Source organism: Saimiri boliviensis, chromosome 17 (genome assembly GCF_048565385.1).
Source record: "Saimiri boliviensis isolate mSaiBol1 chromosome 17, mSaiBol1.pri, whole genome shotgun sequence".
NCBI lineage: Eukaryota > Metazoa > Chordata > Mammalia > Primates > Cebidae > Saimiri > Saimiri boliviensis.
The window spans coordinates 1,206,967-1,233,232 of NC_133465.1; the positions used below are offsets into that span (position 1 = coordinate 1,206,967).

The 26,266-nt window shown below is 55.2% G+C and overlaps 2 protein-coding genes across 2 annotated transcripts; one reads left to right on the forward strand and one right to left on the reverse strand.

Annotated features, from left to right (window-relative positions):
- The first annotated feature begins 1,247 nt into the window (after positions 1-1,247).
- Positions 1,248-14,101, forward strand: RASL10B (RAS like family 10 member B). Its single transcript, XM_039476672.2, has 4 exons — positions 1,248-1,492; positions 4,754-5,116; positions 11,041-11,165; positions 11,658-14,101. The coding sequence occupies exons 2-4, from the start codon at positions 4,901-4,903 to the stop codon at positions 11,926-11,928; spliced, it is 612 nt and encodes a 203-aa protein (XP_039332606.1). The 5' UTR covers positions 1,248-1,492; positions 4,754-4,900; the 3' UTR covers positions 11,929-14,101.
- Positions 14,102-15,078: 977 nt separating this feature from the next.
- Positions 15,079-25,743, reverse strand: GAS2L2 (growth arrest specific 2 like 2). The gene is made up of 6 exons (XM_003929047.4): positions 23,371-25,743; positions 20,867-21,108; positions 19,904-20,011; positions 18,638-18,734; positions 17,518-17,770; positions 15,079-16,923 (listed from the first exon to the last, which is right to left on the reverse strand). The coding sequence occupies exons 1-6, from the start codon at positions 23,753-23,755 to the stop codon at positions 15,414-15,416; spliced, it is 2,595 nt and encodes an 864-aa protein (XP_003929096.3). The 5' UTR covers positions 23,756-25,743; the 3' UTR covers positions 15,079-15,413.
- Positions 25,744-26,266: the final 523 nt, after the last annotated feature.

Consider the following 26,266-nt stretch of genomic DNA (forward strand, 5'->3'; position numbering starts at 1 on the left):
CCCACCCAGTCCCCAAAATCTACTACTTTTTTTTTTTTTTTTTTGAGACGGAGTTTCGCTCTTGTTGCCCAGGCTGGAGTGCAATGGCGCGATCTCGGCTCACCGCAACCTCCGCCTCCTGGGTTCAGGCAATTCTCCTGCCTCAGCCTCCTGAGTAGCTGGGATTACAGGCACGTGCCACCATGCCCAGCTAATTTTTTGTATTTTTAGTAGAGACGGGGTTTCACCATGTTGACCAGGCTGGTCTCGATCTCTCGACCTCGTGATCCACCCGCCTCGGCCTCCCAAAGTGCTGGGATTACAGGCTTGAGCCACCGCGCCCGGCCCAAAATCTACTTCTTTCAAGGTTGCTTCCTTGAAAGTTGCCTCCTGCAAAGCTTCAGTGACTCCTCTAATGAGTTGTCCCACTTCCTCTGCCCTCCGTAGCACCTTGACTTTGCACCCAACACATTTTAATGTTGTGTGTCTACTTTCGGTCTCACATTGGACTGTGAGCCTCATACCAAGCTCATCAGTGACTGCTCAGCTAGGGACTCTCAATCTTTGTATTCACCTTTTACATGTAAGTGAGACAAGCTTCTCAGCCTCAACTATTACATCTGTAAAGTGGGGGAAACAATCTACCCCATAGAATTGTGAGGATTCGGTCTGAGGATGCGTGCAAAGCTCACAGCACACTGGCAAAATAAAGGTTGGCTATCAATGATGACATTGATTATGACATGACATTGATCATCAAAGTTTAGACATTGATGACTGTTTTAGAATAAATACATGGGTGCTTTTGCCCTCAATCCTGACTAATGCTGGCATCTCCCATTCTGGAAAGAAGAGGCCCGTGGCAGTTTTAGGGGTGTGGAGGTCACGCATTGGCAGGGGAGACCTCGCTTTGTGCCAGCCAGGTCTGCCTTTCATTGCCGCAGTGAAGGGTGACAGTGATCACCCTTCTCTCAGCCCTCCAGGAGGGTGGAAGAGCAGAGCCTGGATGTCTCTAGCACACCGTGCAGGGCACACGGGGACCTGCTGACCAACGAGAGGCATGTGAGGGCAAGAGTCGGAAGGAAGCAAAGGCCTCGAGGGCTTTCCCACGCCTTTCTGCAGCTCTTCCAGGTTAGCGCTAAATTCTCGCAGGGAGAGTCTGGAGGAGTGTGAAGGTCGAGACCAGGGATGAAAGAATCCGGCCAGGGCTAACCAAGGGAATGCGTCAGGCTCAGGGACCCAGCGGAATGCCAGCCCGCACTCCCCCATCCTCCTTCCAGCGCGAGCGGGCGGCGCGCTCCGGAGGCAGAGCTGGGGCTGGAGGCTCCTACCCCCTCGGCGGCCCGCATCTGCCCCCGCGCGCCTGCCCTGAGCCCGCCCCAACTGGGCAGCCGGGGGCGTCCCCACTTCTCTCCCCCCGGGCGGGGGAGCCGGGGGGCAGCGCCGGAGCCCGGGGGGAGCGCAGCCCCAGCGACCGGCCGGCCAGGGCAGGGGGCAGCTGGGACGGCCCCGGGTAAGCGGCAGGAGGAGGGGAAGCGGTCGGGGGCGGCGCGGGGCCGGGGCAGGGGCGGGGGCTGCGGCAGGGGCGGGGGAGGGTCGGCCCGGGGGCGAGGGAGGAGGAGACGGCGGGGCCAGGGGCGTCCGGGACTAGGAGGGGGCCGGCGAGCTGGCGGGGAAGCGGTGCGGGGCCGCCACGTGAGAGCTGGAGCCGGGGGTGGGGGTGCCTGCCAGGTGCTGGAGCCGGAAAGCGAGCTGGGGTTCGGCATCCCCCCAAACTCCTGCCAATCAGGTCACGGGGAGCGCAGCTTCCTCTGTCGCCCCCTAACCTGCCCCCACGCGAACGTGGCTGGAACAAACAGCTGGCAGACTTGTGACCCGGCCCTCGGGATCCGCGAAGCCCCCACTCTCAGCCTTGGGCAGCGACCCAGGTGTCCGGGCGCAGGGAAGGGGACAGAACCAGGCTTTGGCCCCTGTGCGTGTCTCTGGTCTCTTGGATCTCTTGCCGGGCGGTCTCTTGCCGGGCGCTGTCTGCAGACTCACTGCAGAGCGCAGGCCCTGGGGAGAAAGCAGCTCAGGGGCCTGGGCCCTGCTTCTTGGGACAGCCCCCTCCCTTTCCCACCCAGGCAAGGTTGTTAGATTCATATACTCTTTAGATCTAGGACCTCTGCCTGGGAAGAAGGAGGGGCCACCGATCGCTTCTGAGTTGGGGACAGGGCCACACTTGGGCCTGGTGAGTTCCAGTAGGCTGGCCCCAGCCTAGGGGCCTCCTGGGCCCCTTCCCCTATTTCCTGAGTAGTGCCCCTTTTGCATTTCCCTGCCACTCCCCAGAAAGGGCTGGTTTCTGGGCAGGGAGTGTGGTGTCCGGGACAATCTGCAGGTAGCGTAGGGTGCATCCTAGAAACCTCTGAGCTGCCACACCCAGAGAGGCCGGGACTCTTCTTCCGTTCCTTGACCTCTCTTCCTCCCCTAGGCCTCCCCCCTCCCCACCTGCCTGTGCTGGTTATATAATGAACCCAGCGGAGTCTCTCTGCCATGCTGGTGGTGTCCAGGGATGCCTAAGGGGCCTTGGGGCCTGGAGGGACACATGGGCAGGAGGGATAGGTACTTTCCCCTAGTTGGGAGCCCATGTAAGTGTATAAACACCTGTTGGAGAAGGGACAGCGCATGGGGCAGGCAGGAGTTCAGGGTCCTAGTCTTAGGCCGTGACGTCTTCATTTCCCTAAGTCACTGGGGTTTTTTGTTTGAGGGTTTGTTTTTTAACCCTTCAATAAAATGAGAAGACTCTCACACACATGTACTGCATGCACGTGAGCCCATGTAACAGTAGCTAGCAACCCCTCCTGGGATTGCCAGGAGGTGCCACTGACACGGTGGGAAACGCAGGTGAATGAATGACCCCTGCCCATAGCAGTGCCACTGTTTATTGAACACCTACTCTGGGCTAGGCACTGGGGTTTCCGTGCACATCTCATAACACTCTAGTAAGTTTCTTGCCCAAGGTCACATTTCAGGTGAATGGCAGAGCTAGCAATCAAGCCCTGGTGGTTCTCACTCCACATCCTGACCTTTCCTTACTATGCCGTGTGCACACACATACCCCGTGGAGTGAGTCCACCGAACCAGGATAACGTGGGGGACATTCAGCTGTGGATTATGCATCCATGGAAAGGACAGGCATCCGCAGGAAAGGACGCACCCATGCAGAAAAGCGTGGCCTTGCCAGAATCCAGCGAGCCCACTTGCCCTGGAGCCCGTTAGCCTGTGCTGATGTCAGCCTCCTGGGAAACCAGACAGGAGGTCTCAGGCATGTCACAGCCTCTCTGGCCACCATCACCAACAAAAGAAGAAAGCTTCTCTCCTTTTCCCGGCTAAGAGACTGACTTGGATTTTCTCGGAAATAAGGGCTATTGACCTCATTTTACCTATATGCAGACGCATGGCTTCAGTTGAGAAGGTGATTTGCCCACTCACCTGCAGCAAGGACACATCAGAGCTGAGATTTATACCCAAGCCCTCAAGTCACTGAAACTGAGCAAGCGAGGAGTTAATGAATGCCTATCAAGGCCCAACCCCCTAGCAACCTTTTCCTGGGCACCTGCTATGTGCCAGGCTCTCTGGGCTCCAGGGGATACCAGAGAATCAGCCCCAGACCTTGGCCTGTACGCATTCACCGGTTAGAATCACTGAGCTTGGCTGGGTGCGGTGTCTCACACCTGTAATCCCAGCACTTTGCGAGGCTGAGGCGGGTAGATTACCCAAGGTCAGGACTTTGAGGCCAACACGGCGAAACCCTGTCTCTTGTAAAAATACCAAAACGAGCCAGGCCTGGTGGCAGGTGCCTGTAATCCCAGCTACTTGGGAGGCTGAGGCAGGAAAATGGCTTGAACCCGGGAGGCGGAGGCTGCAGTGAGCTGAGATCACGCCACTGTACTCCTGCCCGGGCGACAGAATGAGACTATGTCTCAAAAAAAAAAAAAAAAAGAATCACTGAACTAGAAAGTTGGGAGAAGTACTGCGACATCGTAGAAAAGAGTAGCTGCCCTTCGGCTTGTGACTGGGCACATGTCTTACTCCTAAGCTTCTCTCTAAAGTGGGAATAACAGTACCTGTCCCTTAGAGATGTCATATTGACCAAGGATAACTGTATGGGCATGCCAGCAGAGTGGTCAGCAATGTTGCACCCCAGAGGCGAGGTGGTCATCTAGTGCAGAATTCTCAACCGGGGGCATTTGGAAATGGGGGTGGGGGGAATTTTTGGTCATCATGGTGACTGGAGGGTGCTGCTGGCAGTTACCTCTTGGGAGCCGTGGAAGGCAAATGTCCTTCGATGTGTGGGCAGTCCTGCACAATCGAGTTCTCTCCCCACAAAATGTCAGGAGTGCTGGCACGGAGACACCCTTGCCCAGTCTCAGCCGTTCAGGACGACACAGACTCAGAGGTGTCACATCTTGTCCCAGGCTCTCTGGGGAAGCTGGGATCGAACCAAGTGCAGTGCCCTTCCCACTCTGCCCTGCAGTCTGTCGGTTGGAGTTGGACCTGGAGAAGAGTCGGGTCATAGTATAAGTCAAGAAAGATTGAATCCTGCTACTGGAATGCAGGGGAAAACGGAGGAGGGATGGAGAGGTTTTGGATGGTTCCGGGAAAGGGAAGGCATTCGGGAAAGGGAAGGCATTCGAAGTGGCAGTAACAGCTTCAGCAAAGTCCCAGAGGTGGAAAAGTGCAGCCCATGTCCAGGGATAAGCCAGGGCACTAAGCCCACCTCTTGTCCCCACAGTCCAGGTGGAGGCCGCAGAGGGCCCAAGGCAAGCAGAGGCAGCAATGGTTGGTCCTGACGGTGGCTGAGCCCCCAGCCCCTGGAATATGCAGCCCTGGGGAGCCCCAGACAGCGGCAAGGACGAGGTGGCGGAGTGGGGCGGGAGGCATGGTCTCCACCTACCGGGTGGCCGTGCTGGGGGCGCGAGGTGTGGGCAAGAGTGCCATCGTGCGTCAGTTCTTGTACAACGAGTTCAGCGAGGTCTGCGTGCCCACCACCGCCCGCCGCCTCTACCTGCCTGCTGTTGTCATGAACGGCCACGTGCACGACCTCCAGATTCTCGACTTTCCACCCATCAGCGCCTTCCCTGTCAACACGCTGCAGGTAGGAGGACCCTGGGGCGGCATGGGTTTAGTGGGAAAATGGATGGGGAGCGGAAAGGCTGGATTCCAGCCTGCTGCTGCTCAGGCCCTCTTGCTGGGGCCCCATTGCTGAGTTCGAGAGTTTCACCCTGCACCTTGGGCCACCCTGCTTAGAGCTGTTCCAGGAATCCATTCATGGGTGTGCTAGTTTCTTCAACAAATATTCGATGATCATTTCATTGTGCCAGGCCCTGCGGCGGGCGCTGCTGCAGAATGGTGAGCAAAAAAGCTAGGGAATTTGCTTTTGAGAAACTCATAGTCTGGTGAGAAAAGGCTAACAGGCAATTATTAAACGGTGTGATAAGTGCTATGATTGGAGGAGCAGGGAGCTGGGGCAGCCCTTAAGGGGGTATCTAGGCCACCCAAATGTGTTGGGGTGGGGTTGGGGTCCCAGCAGGTGATGTCTCAATTAAGTAGGTTTTAGGCGGGTAAGAGGTGGTAGAGAAAAGGACAGGCAACGCTAGGCTGCCAGTGAGTATTCTGGGCTGTGCCTGTCATAGCCATACTCCATGCCCTCTAGAGAAGGGACGGCGCCCTGGGAAGGGTGTGTTCTCAGAGACTCTGGAGACCACAGTCAGGTATCTTGCTCAAGGCCCTTTTCTCTTAAATGATGCTCTGCCCCTGACCTCAGGACCTCCCTGCTGGGGACGCTCCCTGCAGGTTTAGATTTTTTTTTTTTTTTTTTTTTTTGAGACGGAGTTTCGCTCTTGTTACCCAGGCTAGAGTGCAATGGCGCGATCTCGGCTCACCACAACCTCCGCCTCCTGGGTTCAGGCAATTCTCCTGCCTCAGCCTCCTGAGTAGCTGGGATTACAGGCACGCGCCACCATGCCCAGCTAATTTTTTGTATTTTTAGTAGAGACGGGGTTTCACCATGTTGACCAGGCTGGTCTCGATCTCTCGACCTCGTGATCCACCCGCCTCGGCCTCCCAAAGTGCTGGGATTACAGGCTTGAGCCACCGCGCCCGGCTTGCTGGTTTAGATTTAAATGTCCCCAGGGTCCTTGCCTTCTGTGTTCCTTCCCCACTGCCTGCTGGCACCAGATCCTCTTGCCTTCTCTTGACCTTTGACTTAAGAGGGAGTGGAGAGAAAAAGGAAGCTGAGCTCTGAGACATGTTTGCTCACTGAAGGAAGCCTCTGACCAGAGTGTGCAGAGCTTTTCCAGGAAGGACAGGCACCGTGGTGGAGACCCAGAAGGCAGGAGACAAGGCTCGTCCAGGTGTAACCGAGCAAATCAAGCAGTCTCTCAGGCTGACACCCAGGGCTGGGAGCTGGCAGGCAGCTCCGCGCCCAGCACTGTTAGCAGCATCAGGCAGGAGGGCCCTGGCCCCACCTGCCGGAGACACCTGTTCTCCCATCTCAGGCACCTGGGGTCAGCAGCAAAGACAGAAGCCTGATCCTGCATCTGCCCCGGCAGCAGTGAGGCTGAGCCTGTCATGGTAGATGGTCTCCGGGCAGGGCCTTCTAGTTCTTTTCTAAAGGAGGCTTTAACAATCACCTGATTGGACATTCAAATGTTGCTCCAAGCCTACACACTGAGATTTGTTTATTTCATCTTGCCCCCTTTACCCTGATTCCTGCCCCACTCTCTTTAAATGTTCTTATAGTATTTTTTTCTTTTTTGAGATGGAGTCTCCCTCTGTCACCCAGGCTGGAGTGCAGTGGCACAATCTCATCAGCTCACAGCAACCTCCACCTCTCAGGTTCAAGCAATTCTCCTGCCTCAGCCTCCCAAGTAGCTGGGATTATAGGCGCTCGCCACCACACCTGGCTAATTTTTGTATTTTTAGTAGAGATGGGGTTTCACTATGTTGGCCAGGTTGGTCTCAAACTCCTGACCTCAAGTGATCCGCCTGCCTTGGCCTCCCAAAGTGCTGGGATTACAGTGCCTGGTGTCTTATAGGATTTTTATCCATACTTTCAGTGTTTCTTTACCCAAATAAGAAAATGCTTTCTTCCCTGCTTCTTACATAAAGAACAACAAAAAACAAACAAAAACCAAGAATTACACTGTTCTGTTCTGTACCTTGATTTTTTTCTTTTCTTTTTAAAAATTTTTTGTATATATGGGGTCTTGCTGTGTTACCCAAGCTGGTCTTGAACTCCTGGCCTCGGGTGAACCTCCTGCTTTGGCCTCCCAAAGTGCTGGGATTACAAGTGTGAACCATCATGCTTGGCCCTGTACCTCAGTTTTTAAAATTTGATATGATAACCTGAAGATTTTTCCAGGTCATTATCTAGAGGATTTCCTTGTTTTTTCATGGCCGAACCCTACTCCATTGAAGAGCTATACCTTGAAGTCCTTTCTTGTTGGACAAGTGGGTGGTATTCAGTCTCATGCTGTTTCAAACAGTGCCTTGTGGATAAGTCATTTCGTACATAGGTAGGTATATCTACGGAATCAATGTCTGGAAATGGCATTGTGAATACAGAGCCTCTCAAGGCAGCTCATGCCTGTAATCCCAGTATTTTGGGAGGCTGAGGTAGGCAGATCACTTGAGCTCAGGAGTTCAAGACCAGCCTGGGCAATATGGCAAAACCATATCGCTACCAAAAATACAAAAAATTAGCTGGGCATGATGGTGCATGCCTGTGGTCCCAGCTACTTGGGAGGCTGAGGTGGGATCATCACTTGAGGCCGGGAGATTGAGGCTGCAGTGAGCTGATAGCACCACTGCACTCCAACCTGGATGACACAGTGAGGCCCTATCTCAAACAAAAAAAAAGGGGCGACTGTAACTGGAGTTTGGTGAGTGGGGGTGGGGGGCTGTTTCCAGATTCCCCTCTATAGCAGTGGCATATGCTGTGCTCCCGTGAGCCCGTTTTCCTACAGTCTTGCCATCAGAGTGTATAGTCAAATACATTTAATAATTTGAGAGATGAGATATGATAGTCTTCTTGGAGTCTTCATTTGCATCTTTGATTGTGAGTGAAATTGAGCATCTTTTCATAGGTTTAAGGGCCTTTGTGTTTCTTTTTTCAAGAACTATTGATGTCCTTTGCCCATTTTTCTATTGGGTGGTTGGCCTTTTTCTTCTTGACTGACCCTGAGTTTTGGACTCTAGGATATCCAAGATTTCACTCCTGGAGCCCAGGTAAGGAACTTTCGGCAGAGAAATTACTATAAAAAACGGGATCCTTGTGGCACCAAAGATTAATTATACAACCTAAGGCCGGGCGCGGTGGCTCACGCCTGTAATCCCAGCACTTTGGGAGGCCGAGGTGGGTGGATCACGAGGTCAAGAGATCGAGACCATCCTGATCAACATGGTGAAACCCTGTCTCTACTAAAAATACAAAAAAAAAAAAAAAAAATTAGCTGGGCATGGTGGCGCGTGCCTGTAATCCCAGCTACTCTGGCGGCTGAGGCAGGAGAATTGCCTGAACCCAGGAGGCGGAGGTTGCGGTGAGCCGAGATCACGCCATTGCACTCCAGCCTGGGTAACAAGAGTGAAACTCCGTCTCAAAAAAAAAAAAAAAAAGAAAAGAAAAAGTGTAAAACCTAAGAATCCTGATGGCCACTGTCTGAAAACAAAATAATTTGCATTGGAGAACAATGCCAGATGAGATCAAGCCCAGGAGAGTAGTGTCTCCTGGGTGTGAGCCTCTCCCTGCTATCAGAGAAGGAAGCTGAGATTATAAAGTGCTTGCAACTCACCAAAGGAGTTACCAGCAAATGCATGATTGAGACCCAGGTGGCTGAGCCTCTCTCAGGCCTCATGTCCCTGAAGCTGGACTCCCTTTCCATTGCTCCGTCTGTCTTGACACAGCTGCAAGATGGCCTTGTACAGTTTGGAACTCCGCTTCCTCTCTTCAATCAAGAGGGAAGGGACAAGCTAGCCAATCAGAGGCCTTCCTTCTCTCCCTTTTAGGAACCCCGAGAGGAGTGGGTGGGAGGAAGCCAGGAGGTCCCCTTGAGGATGCAGCATGTTGGAGTAGAGGTGGGGCTGACACCCTCAAAAGCTGGCAGCTGCTCCCTCTCCCCAGCAGAGAGCTTGAAGAGACTGAAGCCTCTCATTCCTCCCACTTCTCACTGATCTCCACTTGTCCAGGGGGATCGGGGCAGCATCCATATACACACGCAGGTCCCAGAGTCCCGGAGATCACTATGTCCAGCACAATGCAGTCTTCCTTGGCCTAAGCAACCAGTTCAGTTTCCTGTGGTTTTAGGTTTGTCCTCAGCATCCTCCCCCCTGTACCAAAAATTTAAACCTCAGCACAAAGAAAAGATGCCACATCATCTCCCTAGGGAAATCCACTGCAGCATCTTCTAAGCCTTTGAGTTGGAAAGTGCGGTTCTGAAGTTACACTGAACTCTGCACTGCTGCCACCAAAGTCGTTTCTTTTGATCCTTCTTGGAAGTGGAGAACTGTAGTCTTCCTTTGTGCCTGGCCCCTGCCCCACTCAACTCAGATGCTGGGACAGGAGACGTACCTCCACCTTCTGCCCGTCTTTTACCTGGGCTTTGGTGGGAGAAGACTCTGGTTTCCTTTGTCCTTGGAGGCCTCCGCCCCCCACCCCCCCAACTTTAGGGACCTTCTTCTTTTTTTTTTTTTTTTTTTTTTTTGAGACGGAGTTTCGCTCTTGGTACCCAGGCTGGAGTGCAATGGCGCGATCTCGGCTCACCGCAACCTCCGCCTCCTGGGTTCAGGCAATTCTCCTGCCTCAGCCTCCTGAGTAGCTGGGATGACAGGCACACGCCACCATGCCCAGCTGATTTTTTGTATTTTTAGTAGAGACGGGGTTTCACCATGTTGACCAGGTTGGTCTCGATCACTCGACCTCGTGATCCACCCGCCTCGGCCTCCCAAAGTGCTGGGATTACAGGCTTGAGCCACCGCGCCCGGCTAGGGACCTTCTTCTTTACACACACTGGCTGCCTGAAGCTGCTCTTGCAGCTGCAACCGCTGGCATGTTGAATCACGTATCTCTGAGGAAACTTCTGTTTAGTTTAATCGGCCTTTCTAGGAGTCTCTTCATCTTCAGCTGTACCCCTCAATTCCTTGAGAAGTTGCCACAAACATTCGGAAGTTCATCTCCCTGAAGCTGCCCTGGGGCCCTGCTCCACATCAGCCCATTATGCATACAGTCTGAATCTTTTTCTCCTTAGGCCTTGTGTTTCTCAAGCCTGAGGGCAGAGGGGAGCATACAGACGGGGCACATTGATAGCAATCTAAGGGCAGTGGGAGAGGCAGGAGTCCCATGGATCGCAGCTTGGGCCATGGAGAGCTCAGCAGCGGTGCATTAAGGAGCATCTGCTTTGAGCCAACAGTGCCAGACACTTTGGGGGAAGGAAGGAATATATGAAAATGAGGACGGCCTGGCCGTGGCCATCTCAGGAGCTCACAGAAGAAGTGGGGAACTGGAGGTGGAACAGCTCTAATGAAAGTGCAGTTGAAAGATTGTTAGAACACAGGAGATGGAGGGAGTAGTCCCTTGCTTGCAGGAAGGATGAGAAATCAGGAAGGCTTCGTGGAGGTGGCAGCACTTCAGCTGCCTTGGCAGATCGAATTTTAATAGGTCCAACACCTGCTCAGAGCTGGAATCTTAGAGGTGCTTAATAAATGTACTTGTTGAACATGGCCTCAATGGATGGATGAGGGGACAGATGGAGCAAGGCAGAGCTAAGCTCCAGATGTGCACAAGACAGCGCAGTGGCCCTGAAGGTCAAACAATGGGACCTGCTCCGTCCTGGCTTAGGAGTGGGGAGGTTGCAGCCCTGAGCTCCTCCATTCTCCCTAGGGCTGGTCTCCTGGGGATGGGCAGGTATGGAAGGCTTCAGGTGCAGTGGCAGGTGAGAGCACTGCCCCTCTGATGGGAAGTGTCTGGGGGCTAGGGGAGCCCTCATGGCTGCTCTGACCCTGGTATGGCTGGGGCTGTTGCAGGAGTGGGCAGATGCCTGCTGCAGGGGACTCCGGAGTGTCCACGCCTACATCCTGGTCTACGACATCTGCTGCTTTGACAGCTTTGAGTACGTCAAGACCATCCGCCAGCAGATCCTGGAGACGAGGTGAGAGGCTGGAACACAGTCCATTGTCACCTCTGTGGATGCCCCAATGCTAGCCAGTCCCTAAGAAAAGGGGACAGTATGGGGACACAGATAAAAGTATATATGCTCTAGGATTCCCACACATACACTCAAACATGCACACATTGTGCTGTCCCCATTTCTGTTAACTCATTTTGGGACCCTGGCTGTGGGAGTGGCTAGAGTAGTTAAGAACAGGGCCTTCTGGAACAAGACTTCCAGGGCCACTCAGCTGCCTGACTTGAAGCCAGTGATCATTTAAGCCTGTGTCCTCATCGGTAAAATGGGGATAACAGTAATACCCACCTTTTAGATCAGTTGTGCTGATCGGAGAATATAACACCTCCAGGGCTTAGGACGGCGCCTGGAACAGAACATACAGTGGTGTAGTATTGGCCAGGCACAGCCTCCCCTGCTGGGCGTTCAGCGGTTGTGAGACTGGCAGAGTTCTGAGCTTCCTGCCTCGCCCCGCAGGGTGATCGGCACCTCGGAGACGCCCATCATCATCGTGGGCAACAAGCGGGACCTGCAACGCGGACGCGTGATTCCGCGCTGGAACGTGTCGCACCTGGTGCGCAAGACCTGGAAGTGCGGCTACGTGGAATGCTCGGCCAAGTACAACTGGCACATCCTGCTGCTCTTCAGCGAGCTGCTCAAGAGCGTCGGCTGCGCCCGCTGCAAGCACGTGCACGCGGCCCTGCGCTTCCAGGGCGCGCTGCGCCGCAACCGCTGCGCCATCATGTGACCCCCGCGCGCCCTGGCCGGGCGGAGGGCAGGGCCGTGCTGGGCTGCTTCCCCGCGCGACTGCGGGGCCGGAGCGGGGGGCGGGAGGGAATGGAACTGTGGCGGTCCCTGCCTGAGGCCCCTGCAGCCACGCACCTCCCGGGGAGAGGCAGAGCGCGGGTAGCTGCTCGGCCCTTCCCCTCGCCCCCGAGGCTTCCTGGGACAGCCGCCTTCAGTGCTGTATTTCGCGCAGTGCCCGGCCCGACCCGCGGGGGTGCCACAGCCTTTTGGGATGGGGGTGAGCGTGCAATGGAGGGTGGGGGTGGCGAGATGTCGCCTTGGCCGGGCCCCCACCTGTGTTCTCCAAAATGTGTCTGCCTTTGCCCTTTCCCGTGTCTGTCCGCCCAAGCGTCTGTGGGTCCTTACCTGTCTCACCCACCCTCCAGTCCCCCCGCCCCAGCTCCGCTCACAGGGCTCTCATTTCGTCCATTCCCTTGTCGCAGATCCTGGCAGCTTCTTTGTGAGGCCAGGCCTTCTGGCTGTCAGCACCACCGGCACAGGGCAGAGCGATGCGGGTTGCCCAAGGACCACGATCAAGGGGTCCGGAGGCTGAGGTCCCAGATCAGTGAGGGGAGAAAGTTGAGCTCTCCAGCTTCCAGGGAGACCTCCCCGTCCAGCAGCCCCCAGAGACACAACAACCTACCTTCCAGCCTTAACTCGATGGTCCTTCCCTGCCAGGTGCCCCTCACTCTTCCTGACCCCAAAGCCAGATCAGCCCCTGGGTTAAAACTTTTTTTTTTTTTTGACAGAGTGTGGAAAGGGGATCCCCCAAAGGATCGCTTCTTTTCCATGACGCCGGGTTCCAGTCCTCTGTTCCCTCCTGCATATTGCAATCTGCTCTGTCAGACTGGGGAATGTTGGGTTCTGAGCACTGGTCGTGGGCAGGATGGTGCCCAGAAGGGGGTCAGGTTGTGCCAGGGAAGATTCTGTTGCCCCATCTGACCCCCATTTGACTACCCCAGACTCTGCCTGCCTCAGATCTCAGACTACCCTGATTAATCTGGGGAAGAACAGAGCCAGGGAAGGAATCGTGGGGACGCCTGTGCTTGGGGGAGACACGCCTGCATCCTTACCCACAGATGGAGGCCCTCAGGATCTGACAACCTCTTGTCCCAACACCAGTCAGCCCTATGCCCTAACTCACTCTGCCCCATTTTCTCCGGCTGCCTGGCCGGGTTTCTACCTCTCGTCACCGGAGCTGATCACTGTCAGTTTTGTACCGATTTAGAAATAATAATGATGAAGAGTCTAGGAATGGCCTGAGGGATTGATGGCGGACTTGGAGGGAGGGAGAGGTGGTGCCCTGTCCTCTGCCCCACTGGCCAAAGAAAGCTGTCCCTGAGACTGAGCCCTCAGCCCTGGCCTGGTGGGAGGACATCAGGATCCCTTGTTCTAAGGGACTCTGCTTTGGCCCATCTTAGCCAAGGCTGCAGCACATAAACCAGGAAATCAGGTATCCCAGAGTGGTGATGGAGAGCAGTCTGGGGAAAGGGTCGTGGGTGGGGAATTTATCACCAACACCCATTGTAGGGGGAATCTATGATGCTTCTGCTTCCCTGGCTGATTCCCACTCTGTCCACCAAGTGGGAGTAGCACAGCCTCACAGCAGCCGCCCTGACCTTGGGCAGTCTCGTGTTCCTGGGTTCTAGTCCCTGCTGCAGGACTTTGGGCAAAGCGACCTGCCCTCTGTGAGCCTCTCTCTGAAACAGAGGAGGTGGCTCCCCTTCCCCACACTTTAGAGTGGCTGGGAGGGTAACAAAGAGGGCCTGCTCCTTTAGTCTCCTGCACCCTGCCCCCTGGTTCACCAGAGGGAGAGGATGAGGGATGGCAGCATCTCACATGCCTCATCACCCCCAACTCTGAGGCACCTGAGGTGCAGGGGGCAGGGCCTAGCCCTCTGGCTGCCCACTGTGGGAGCCATTGGAATGTATGCCCTGACAGGCCCCCTCCTGCCTCCACTTCAACCCAGGTCTTGGATTTCAGGTCCCTCCGCCCCCCATTCTGAGTCTCTGTCCTTCCCCTCCCACACTCTCCCAAGGTTTCCCACCACAGGGTCTGGAAGTGTGTGTGATGCCCATTGAGCTGTTATCAGAAGTCAGATTAAAAATCAGGGAGTGTTTTCCCTTGTTTCTGTACCAAGGTGTTGGCTCCGTTCCTCATGGTGGGAGGGGAAGGGTCCCCACAGGGCTTGCCTGCTGAGCTCCCGTGTGGAAGGAGGGTGAGTGTTGAGGTGGCTCCCAGTCCCAAAGCCCAGGTCAACAGGGAGACCACGGGCGAAGAGTTTGGGACTTACTGCCTTTCCACCTAACCCCAAACCCTCAAACGAAATCAAACTGTTCAGAAGGGAAGCAGAACTTCTCCTCTGCCACTGTCTGGAAAATTTCCATAATGGGACTCAATCCCAGCTTCTTTGCCTGCGTCTCGTCCTTCCCACTCAAGGCTGAGACTTTGCAGCCTCTCAGTCATAACTTCTTGGATGTAGATGTGTTAGGAACACTTTCAGCCATCCCTCTTGTCCCTGAGTGATCTCAGGTCCCAAACTCCAGAGCAAAGCTTTGAAGTCTTGGGCAAGGGTGACTTGCCAGAGCCTATTGAGGGCGGGACTGGTCTCTGTCCATGGTGCTGACCCGCCAGCCACTTCCAGGAAAGATGGGGTGCCTGGCCAGGTTGGCTGAGCGTCAAAAGACGAAGCGTCTCTCACTGCCAACTCCTTCCCCCTTGTCCCCGTCTCCTCCAGTGGGATAACATCTGATGCTACTCCTCCCCGCACCACCACAGTTCTAGAGTGAGGGAATCAAGAAGTTGGAGGGTCGGGGGAGGCAGGCACAGTGGCTCACATCTTTAATCCCAGTGCTTTGGGACACCAAGGCAGAAGGATCACTTGAGGCCAGCCTGGACAACATAGTGAGACCCCATCCCTATAAGTTAAAATAAAATTAGCCAGGTGTCGTGGCACCTACCTGTAGTCCCAGCTATTGGGAAACCGGGGTGAGAGGATCTCTTGAAGCCTAGGAGTTTGAGACTGCAGTGAGCTGTGATAGCACCAGTGCACTTTAGCCTGGGCAACAGAGCAAGACTCTGTTTCTAAAATTTTAGAAAAGAAGCTGGGGCTCAAGGGCAGAAATATATGAGTTTAATAACTTATGGGAGTTACGGAAACAGGTGGGCATGGCCAGGGGCCAGGAGTGTGTGGCGCTGTTCTGGGAGAGAGTAATGAGATATGGGGTGGCCCCACTGCCCCTGGCCTACCGCTGGAATTGGAGTGCGAGCAATGGGTTGCCCCTTCGCTCAGATGAGCAGATGGAGTCTATATTTGTCTTCTGACCCCCTCCTGCCCAAGCCCCTGTATGGAGGTGAGAGATTGTCCCTTCTGCTCCTGCAGTTGTGGATCCAGGGTATACATGGCCATCGTTTCTGCTTCCCTCCTGCCCCACACGTTCATGTGCCTCAGACCCAGGACTCCTCCTCAGGTGGAAGTGGGGCTTGATCAAGCAGGGGAGGTCCCAGGTCCTCTGGAGGCTGGGGGCTGCTCTCCAATAGAGCGGCTGGCTCTTTCTGCTCCTTTCCTTCCTCCTCTTCCTCGCCTACTGAAGCTCCATCCACCTGGGATGCCTCCCCTTCCTTGCTGCCTAGCACAGCTTTCAACAGCCTGTCCCTTGGAGGCGGCCTGGCTGGACCCAGGCGGCCATAGGCCAGTGGCTTGGGGATACGTGAAGGCTGCTTCTCAGGCCTGTGGTCTCTCCGGGGCCGGATCCTGGGCCTCAGCTTTAGCTTGTAGATGGATGGGACCCTCTTGGGCTTCCGGAGAGTTCTCCTGCCCTTGCTCAGACATGCCTGGGCTTTGTCAGAGTTGGGGTCCAAGGCCAAAGCTGTGGGGGCCACTGGACTGGCAGACACAGTAGGGGTCGAGCAGCCCTGCCTTCCCTGTGGCGGGACCTTCCTCATGCGGGTGTCATTGGCACTCAGGCTTGCCTTTGTCCCGGGCCCACTCTCTCTGGCTCCCAACTTCCCTTTGAGGCTTCCTGGGCCTGGGGTAACAGCTGGCTTAGGGAAGCCTGTCAGGGCTGCCTTCCAGGCTTCCAGGTCCACTTTAAGGAGGCGCGGGGGGCCCTGAGCCAGTTCTTGAATGACTTTGTCATAAGGACCTCCAGGCTCTGGCCACCGCCCACCCAGGCTGGGAACATAGACCCCGCTGCGAGGGATGACCCCAGACCCTGTGTCCTGCAGACAGGCACCCCCAACTTCTAGTAGTGTCATGTTGCCCAAAATCTCCTCTTCAAGGCTGCAGTAGATGGCTCGCTCCTTGTTCCTGTCCGGCATGTACTGCCCCTCCTCCTGTGGGCCCAGGTCCCGGGACTCTGCAGCCTCCATTGTGACCTGGATATCCAGCTGCCGATCCCCCTGCGTGGACCCAGCCAGGTCTGCAGTGATGGCCCTTAGTGGGATGGGGTCTCTCCCAAGTTCTGTCCTGGGACTTCTGCTTGCAGTACCAAGAAAGCTCCTTTCTGGTGTCGGGGGGCGGGCAGGAGGCAGCTGGATGGGGATCTTGGTTAGGCCTTGGACAGGGGTTGAAGAACAGACAGACTCTGGCTCCCTGAACTGGGAGAACACACCCTTGGCCTCATCCTGGAGTGGCAACCTGAGGCCCAGGTGCTTGGCTGGGCTAAAGGAACGAGGCGGGGGAGATGGTCCTCTTGCCGATATCCCTTTGGTGATGGCCTCAGTGGCTAGGAGTCTTTGGGGGGTAGGGGTCCTGGCTTGGGTTCCCCAGCTGCCTGCTTCTTCATGAACCCAAGATGTGGGAGTCCTTCCCCTGGGGAGTTCAGGGGGGTATCTGTCCTTCCTCTTCCCTGACAAGGTACACTGTGGGTCTTGGGTAGATGAAGAGCGGGGGCTGGGTGGGCTGTCCCCAGCTGTCTCCCGCCTCCAAGATGGGGTGAGAGACCTCTCCTGGAACCTGAAAGGGAGAATCAGAAGGCTGCAAAGGGAGATTCATCAGGCAGGCAGGGTCATCTAGTGTGGTCCCTTGGCTATAAGAAGTGACAGTCTTTCCCCAGTGAGATCACCCAGGGGGCTGGACTTCACACTGAATAAAACCTGTGCTTCCTCTCCTCCATGACTGCCCAGAAATCCTCCCTAGAACAGTCACTGTCTAAGCCTATTCTCCCTCGTTCCCTGTGTAGCACATAGAAGGAGGCATGATCCTGGCCTGAGGTGACCAGATCCTTTGAGGGACGGCCCCAGACCACTTGCAGGGCAGTGGGGAGACAGCGGGAAGTGCACAGGTGTCTTAGTCTCTGCTCTACCATGAAATGGTAGGAAACCTTGAGTGAGGCTGTTCCATTTCTGGGCCTCAGCCTCTTCATCTGTGAAATGGGAAGACATAGGAAGTAACCACATTATCCCAAAGGTTCACTTCTGGTTCCAAACACCTGTGGTCTCAGGGTAAGGGCACTGCCTGGGATTTGCTGCCTTTATCTTGGGGTATGGTGGCCTCTGAGAATGTGCACTCCAAGGTAAAAAGACCCCTTCCCTGTCTCTTCCCCCGTACCTCAGGAATGGTGCCATCTCTCTGGAGGCCCCCATCCCTGTTCCCCGCTCCCTGCGGGGCCTGGGGTAGGATGGAGTGGGAGGCCTGGGCCTTCGGCCTGAAGAGGTGTATGTCTTCCAGTCCACAGGGGGCGGTGGGCTCTGTGAGCGGCTGATGGTCATCGTAGGCTGGGTCTGGGAGGGTCCATCCTGTACCCTCACTTCGTGCTGCACTGGTGGGGCCGGGGGCTTCAGGAAGCTGCCTGGCTTGTGTGCTACCAACAGTCACCCAGAGAAAGGAGAGTAGAGAAGAGTTCAATTCCTGCTGATGGGGACCACTGCTCCTCCCCAAGTGGTCCCATGCCCCACATCCCACATTACAAACAGTGGGACCGGGCCGGGCGCGGTGGCTCAAGCCTGTAATCCCAGCACTTTGGGAGGCCGAGGCGGGTGGATCACGAGGTCAAGAGATCGAGACCATCCGGGTCAACATGGTGAAACCCCGTCTCTACTAAAAATACAAGAAATTAGCTGGGCGTGGTGGCACGTGCCTGTAATCCCAGCTACTCAGGAGGCTGAGGCAGGAGAATTGCCTGAACCCAGGAGGCGGAGGTTGCGGTGAGCCGAGATCGCGCCATTGCACTCCAGCCTGGGTAACAAGAGCGAAACTCTGTCTCAAAAAAAAAAAAAAAAAAAAACAGTGGGACCTACAGTGGCAGCACCAGAGTTTCTTTGCAGGAGGGGCTTAGGGGACCCAGCTGGGGGGATTTGTTTAAAGCCATGTTTGAGTGCAGGTACACAGTTTTTCCTTAGCGCATGTGCTTACTTGGAATGGCTTGAGGCGCTGCTGGAGACTATGGAAGGGCTAAAGACCAAGTCGCACGTGGTGCCAACACTGTGGATCCCAGCCAGACCTAACTACGCTCTGCCGAAACGTGCCCTGGCCTAATGCTGCTTCTGCTTGTGTTGCACACCATCTTGCGGTGACATTTAGTACTGTGCCATAACTGCCCAGCTACGGCCTGCCTTCCTTCGACCTCCCCCACCCCTCGCCACATACCTCTTCCCACTGCAGATCAGACATCCCTCCCACCCCGGCCTGCAGCCTCCCAACCCAGAGCTGCGCCCCCAGGGAGACTCACAGAGGGACGTGCAGCGGCAGGGGTCATGTTTGTCCAGATAATGGCCCAGCGTGTCCCAGCCGCCCCCTACACGTACCATCACATGGTTCCGGAGGATCTGAGGGAGGAAGGGTAAGGCTGAGGGTGGGGTGGAGGGCAGCCCCTCTTCTTGGACCAGCTTTTGGGCTTCTGGCATGCACTCAGGGATGCTCTCATCCATGGACTCATGCTCACGTAGATGTATGTGTGTGGTGTAAAAAGGCAGCCCGAATCTCCTCCTCCGTGACTAGCATCAGATAACCCATGCAGTCAAGGGTGGGGGCCAGGCTGAAAGTTGTCCCACAGCTGGATAAGGGATCCCAAAGGCATTAGATAGCCTGGCCCCAGAGCACTCCTTTTGCTGTAAACAGTTTTGCATCTGCACATGCCTGTGCCCAAAACGGGACCCTAGTGCCACTGGCTTGGCCCCTGTGACCTGTGTAAAAGAGGCTGTGGGAGTCCTGGCCCCACTCCACCCTCACGCAAGTCACATGTCTCTTCAAGTTTCAGTTTCCTGTGTTGGAAAGTGGAGCCACCGTTCTTGGCCCTACCTACATCAGAGGGCTATTGCCTCAGGTCTAGGGGAGGGCCCAGAAAGCTGGCTGTGCTCCCAGGTGTGGCCTGTGCCCAAAGAGAAGGCTCAGCCATGCCCCGAGCTGCTGGCCCTCCAGCAGGTACAGACCATTTCTGTACAGACTGCACAGTCCAGGTGTTGGGGTAGGAGGCACATTTCAGACCTGTACTGCTACTCACTCTGCTGAGTGTACCCCCAGGCGTAAGGGGTGGAACTATGGGGTCCATGTGGCTGGGACCATGCCCTGAAACCAAACTTGGGTTTCTCAGGCCACTTCCTCTAATCAAACCTGTGGGTGGAGTGGAATGGAAAAGTGTGAGCACTCTTCTCTCTACCCTGCTCCACCTGAGCTCACCCTCTGCACTAGGCTACAGTGCAGGAGATGGAGGATGATGGCTCTGGCTGCCCTGATGGGAGGACGAGATAGGTTTTCCTCCTTCGCCAGGAACTCCTAGAATTCTCCCAGGGAAAGAAGGAGAGCGCCAAAGCCTGATGGCTTGAGGTGAATGATGACTTACCGTCATTGTCCTCAAGCCTGGGCAAGTTCTTCTGGGGGGGGCGTCATTGTTCCAAGCCTGGGCAAGGTCCCATATTCTGGGGGCTTACTGTCACGGTCCCAAGCCTGGGCAAGAAATCTTATTCCGGGGGTCCCTTGACCCCCAGCCTGGACTTACCCGGATGAAGATGAGGGTGTTGGAGTCGCCCACACGGTACTTTCCCTCAGACACCTTGACCATGGAGAACTGCACCGGGCATGTGCAGTGGCTCACGAGGCTCTGTACCTGCGGGTGGGGGTGGGGGTGAGCTCAGCCCTTTCCTTTGCCCACTCTGGGTCAAAATAGAGGGGCTACCTGCTCCCAGAGTCACCCCTGAGGTTTCTGCTGGGGTCAGGGCTGGGGGCTGAGAAGCAAGGAGGGAGTAGAGAAGGCTGTAAATGGCCCAGTGAGAATGAGACCTGGGTGGTCACCCATGAGTTCCAGAGCCCTCAAGGGTCAGCCGATGGAAGCGGCGGAGTGTAATGGGGGGACTGTGAGATCTGACAGGCTCAGGTCAGAGCCCGGCATCCACTGCATCACAGGCTTTTTTGTTAAGAAACCTACCTGAGCTCCCTTTCCCCCAGGGGTTAACCACACAGAACTAACTGCTGTAATAGGCCCTCTGTGCAGACGCCGTTCCGAGCACTTCCTATGTGCTGGCTCCTTTAATGATTCTACATTCATAGAAGGTAGGTGCTGTTACTGCCCCCATGCTGCAGATAAGGGAAGCCAGACACAGAGAGGTTGAATAATTTGCCCAAAGTCACAGAGCTGCAGAGCAGTGGAACCAAGATGTGAGCCAAGATGTCTCGGAGAGTGCCACAGTCTGTGTTCTTGAAAACTGTCCCGGCAGGGGTTAAATGAGAGGAGCATCCAGTGCTGGGCTGGTTAGAAAGCCTGAGAAATGACCTGGCCATTCCTACGCGTGGTTAGCGTTGAGACTTAGAGCGCAACCGTGCCTCAAAGCCAGTCAGTGAATGCGTGTCAGGGTGGACACAGGAGCTCAAGAAGCAGGTGCTTTAGACAGGGCTGGTGTGGGACTGGGGAGAGGAGCGCGAAGGGCGGAGGGAAGGGGGCCCTGAGGTGTGCAGAGCCTCTCACCATCTGGTCCAGGTTGCCGAAGTGGCAGGGCTGGCGCCTGGGGGGCGCGGGCCGCTTGGGGTCGGGCGGGGGCAGGGCCAGCTCCCGCCGCACCTCCTCCTCGATCTCCTCCTCCAGATGCACCAGGGTGGGCGCAGCAACGCCGAAGCGCCACGCGCGGCGGCCCAGCTCCAGCAGACACAGCACCACGTTCTTCACGTTCTTGCGCAGGACCAGGTCCTCCGTCTCGAACATCAGCACCTCTGGAGTGGAGGCCGGGAGAAAAGGGCAGAGGCGGCGTGAGCCCCCCCGGGGACCTGGGCCTGTGGGGCGGGGGTGAGTGGGAAGGAAAGCCCTGGGGTCATCCACGGTCTGGGGCGGCAGACAGGGGGAGCGGTTTGGGTCTCAGAATCTCGGGGTCAAGTCAACCCCCTAGGAGGGGTCTCGGCAGAACCGCTCAGATGCTGGGCACAGACACGCGGCCCATCTCACGTGAGAGGCTGGGAGTGGGAAGAGGTGACGGCAAAGCAAAGACACCTGGAGACTGACGGTGAGCGCGGGTGAGAGAAGCATGAACTCCACCTTCCCCTCTCCGCACTCAGCTTGCCTGGATGGGTCCAGAAGAAGAACGCGGTTGGTTCCACTTTCCACCCACGCCTCTGCCCTCCAGTCTCCGCCGGGCATCTTAAACTCAGCTCCCACCCAGGCCCAGCCAGGCATGCTGAGGAGCCAACCACTAAGGCTGGAGTCCTGGCCCACTGCCACCGACATGACCTTGAACTAGACCCTGAGCCACACCCTGAGCCTCAGTTTCTTCTGTAAAACGGGGATGTATAGTCTATTTCGTGGGGTTGCTGTGAAGATTGGATATGCTAACAGTGGTTAATCATTCACAGTGTCCGACGCATGCAAGCATTCCTTAAACGCCAGCTTTTATTAACCTTCCAATTCTGCTCCTCACTGCCAGTAGCCCAGGCCCGACCCTTTCCCCAGTCTCGCCCCTGCCACCTTTGGCCTGGAAAATGGCGCAACATCCAGCCTCATCCCATTCCTGGGTTCAAGGCCAAGAAGATGAAGGATCCTGGCGTGCCACTCCCTGAGCTCTACAAGTCCCAGCATGATGGGGCCCCTCCCTGGCTTCCTCCCGTCTTCTTTCCTCATCCCAGCCCCGTGCCCTCACCACTGGGCCCCTCCCAGTCATTCACACACAGTGCTTTTTCTCCTTCGCCCCTGCTGTTCCCCTGCTTAGAATTCCCTTCCCACAAACTTCTATTCCTCAAGACTCAGGCCAGCCAGGTGCGGTGGCTCATGCCTGTAATCCCAGCACTTTGGGAGTTCGAGACCAGCCTGGCCATCATGGCGAAAACCCATCTCTAGTAAAAATACAAAAACTAGCCAGACGTGGTGGCAGATGCCTGTAATTTCAACTACTTAGGAGGCTAAGGCACAAGAATTGCTTGAACCCAGGAGTTGGAGGTTGCAGTGAGCCAAGATCTCGCCACTGTACTCCAGCCTGGGTGATAGAGTGAGACTCAGTCTGAAAAAAAAAAAAAAAAAAGACTCAGGCCAAATCTCCTTCCTTTATGATACAATTTTTCTCAGCTTCATTCCCCCTCATCAGGCCATTTCCTCCCCTGGCTCCCAGGACTATACCTCTACTTCAAGCCTTTGCCCCAGTAAGCTATAATTTACATATCTATCCCTCTGCCTCTCTCTTTTTTTTTTTTTTTTTGTTTGAGATGGAGTCTCGCTCTGTTGCCCAGGTTGGAGTGCAGTGGCACAATCTCAGCTCACTGCACGCTCGGCCTCCCAGGTTCAGGCAATTCTCCTGTCTCAGCCCACCACCATGCCCAGCTAATTTTTGCATTTTTAGTAGAGTCGGGGTTTTGCCATCTTAGGCTGCGCTGGTCTTGAATTCCTGACCTCAGGTGATTCACTTGCCTCAGCCCTGGGGTCATCCCCAGTCTGGGATGGTCTGAGGTGCTTGATATTTGCTTATTAAAGCAATGATCAACAAACATTTATAAATCATCAACATATTTATTAAGGATTTATAGCCGGGCGCGGTGGCTCAAGCCTGTCATCCCAGCACTTTGGGAGGCCGAGGCGGGTGGATCACGAGGTCAAGAGATCGAGACCATCCTGGTCCACATGGTGAAACCCCGTCTCTACTAAAAATACAAAAAATTAGCTGGGCATGGTGGCGCGTGCCTGTAATCCCAGCTACTCAGGAGGCTGAGGCAGGAGAATTGCCTGAACCCAGGAGGCGGAGGTTGCGGTGAGCCGAGATCGCGCCACTGCACTCCAGCCTGGGTAACAAGAGAGAAACTCCGTCTAAAAAAAAAAAAAAAAAAAAATGGATTTATGAGGTGGGGAAACTGAAGTATTAACAAAGAGCTGGTTCAAGGCAAATCTAGAATGAGGACCCAGGCTCCTGCTTCCCAGACCTAGCCTGTGCATTTGAGAAAGGATGAATACCCGCAAGAAAAGCATCTGGGATGGGGATGGGGGTGCAGGGTGGTTACCTTGGATGCCCATCTCCTTTCGACACCACTGGATGAAGTTGGAGACATTGTCCCTGGCCTGGAAGGTACCTGGCCGGGCAGCCTCATTGCAGGAGACCCCGACCCGGGGCATAGGAATCTTCTGGGCTTGGGCAGGTGTCTCGGCCAGGAAGGCCAGGGCAGCGTCAGTGACGGCGTTGGCATGCCGGCACAGCACCGAGCCCGTCTCCAGTTCCTGCAGGAAGTTGCCCGGGTCGATGTCCAGCCCGTAGAGGCCACTCAGCCACTCAGCCAAGTCTTCCTTCATGGCCTCCAGGTACTGCTCACTGGACTTGAAAGGCCGGATACTGCACGTGGGCGGCCCTAGGGTCCCGGGCCTCCTCCTGCCTCCTCCAGGCTGGGACATGGCTGGACCCCAGCAGGGGAGGAGGTGGGCACCTCCCCGCTGGCACTGCCACCTCTTGCCTTCCGCCGCTGCTGGGTCTTGGCCAGGTTCTCCCTAATTCCGAGGTTCCGTTCTACTCCCTGAGAGCCCAGGATCTCCAGCGCTGCTACTTGCCACTGGCTTCAGCCGCCAGGCCAGGCCCATCCCCTGTTCCCCTACATTCCTCAGTCCCTGCCAGAGCTTTCCCTGGTGGCCCTGCAGCGACCTCGCTCTCAGGCTGCCCAGTCCACTCAGAGTTCACCCCTCCCAGGCTGGGGGAAGGTGAGGGCACTCCTCTCTTCCCCCAGGGCTGGACAGATCAAGCTGGCTGCCTCCCACCCTCGCTGCCTCCCACCCTCGCTGCGACCACGGAGCCTGGGTAGCTGCTGGCCTCACCACTCTGCTTTTCTCCCCTCTCCTTGGAGACAGCGGCTGCTACAAACACTCCTTGTTAACCTTTGCCAGCAGGCAAGGACTGCCTTGCAGAGCTGAGGGAGAGGGAGGAGAAGCTGGGACTGGCTTCTCTTACAGGGCTGGCCAGGTGGGGACTTTGTGGGAGTGGAAGGAAAGCAGGGGGAGGAGTTGCCATGCCCCTCGGTGTTTAGTGAGTACGGGAGGAGAGGAATGAAAGAGACACAGCAATAGAGTCTAAAACTCATGAGTTTAGCCTTAAATCCTGAGTAACCATCACACACTACCTAGCCTCTCTGTGCCTTAGTTTCTCAGCTGTCAAATGGGGGTAATGTTGTGAGGAATAAAGGAATAATGAGCCGGGCGCAGTGGCTCAAGCCTGTAATCCCAGCACTTTGGGAGGCTGAGGCGGGTGGATCACGAGGTCGAGAGATCGAGATCATCCTGGTCAACATGGTGAAACCCCGTCTCTACTAAAAATACAAAAAATTAGCTGGGCATGATGGCGCATGCCTGTAATCCCAGCTACACAGGAGGCTGAGGCAGGAGAATTGCCTGAACCCAGGAGGCGGAGGTTGCGGTGAGCCGAGATTGTGCCATTGCACTCCAGCCTGGGTAACAAGAGTGAAACTCCGTCTCAAAAAAAAAAAAAAAAAAAAAAAAAAAGGAATAATGTATGTGAAAGTATCAGACCATCAGAACTCACAGGCAGGCACAGGTCTGTGTGGGTCCCAGTTCCCCCAGCAGCTCTGTTAGCACAATGATCCCCACTTTCTCTGGAGAACCTGCCCCGCACCCCACACTAACAATGTGATTGTGCTGGAGCGGGCTGTCAGTCATAATACCCCGTCCCTATGGCCACAGTAGTGCATTCGTTCAACCAACATTTCTGGGTTGGTCGCAGTGTAAGTACCGCCCGTAACCGCAGCACTGTGGGAGACCAAGGCAGGAAGATCACTCCAGGCCAGGAGTTGGAGACCAGCCTGGGCAACATGATGAAACGCTGTCTCTACAGAAATAATACAAAAATTAGCCAAGCATGGTGGCATGCACCTGTAGTCCCAGCTACTCAGGTCGTTGAGGTTGCACTGAGCCATAATTGTGTCACTGCACTCCAGCCTGCGCAACAGAGCAAGACTCCCTTAAAAAATTTTTTTCTTGAGTGCCTACTATGTGCCAGGCACTACTGCAGGCCTGAGGATAAACCAATAAACAAAAAAGACCAGGTCCCTGACCTTATGGGGGTAACCTCCGTGTTACCGGGTGGTGAATGACAGATAACAAATAAATCTAAGACCAGGCATGGTGGCTCATGCCTGTAATCCCAACACTTTGGAAGGCTGAGGCAGGTGGATCGCTTGAGCCCAGGAGTTCGAGAACGCCCTGGCCAACATGGTAAAACTCTGTCTATACTAATACAAAAATTAGCCAGGTGTGATGGCAGTGCCTGTAATCCCAGCTAAGGCAGGAGAATCACTTGAACCTGGGAGGTGGAAGTTGCAGTGAGCCGAGATCACTCCACTGCACTCCAGCCTGGATGACAGAGACTCTATCTCAAACACACACACACACACACACACACACATATGTGTGTGTGTGTATATATATATATATATATATATATATATATATATATATATATATAGTTTGTTTACTCCTTGAGTGTTTGTGTGTCTAAGCCCTCTCTTTCACTGAATATAGGTGTTTGAGTACATTTATTCATCTGTCACTGGGTTGAGGTTTCTACTGAAAATACGAAAATTAGTCACGCATAGTGCCTGAGGCATGAGAATCATTTGAACCCAGCCGAGATTACACCACTGCACTCCAGCCTGGGTGACAGAGCAAGACTCTGTCTCAAAAAAAAAGAAATTTCACCCCATTACTCTTTAGAAGCTGAGACACATAACTCATACCTAATTTCTTTCCTTCTTTCTCTCTCTCTCTTTTTTTTCTTTTGAGATGGGGTCTCACTGTGTTGCCCAGGCTGGAATGCAGAGGTGTGATCTCGGCTCACTGCAACCTCTGCCTCCCAGGCTCCTGGTCTCAAGCAATTTTCCATCACAGCCTTCTGGGTTGCTG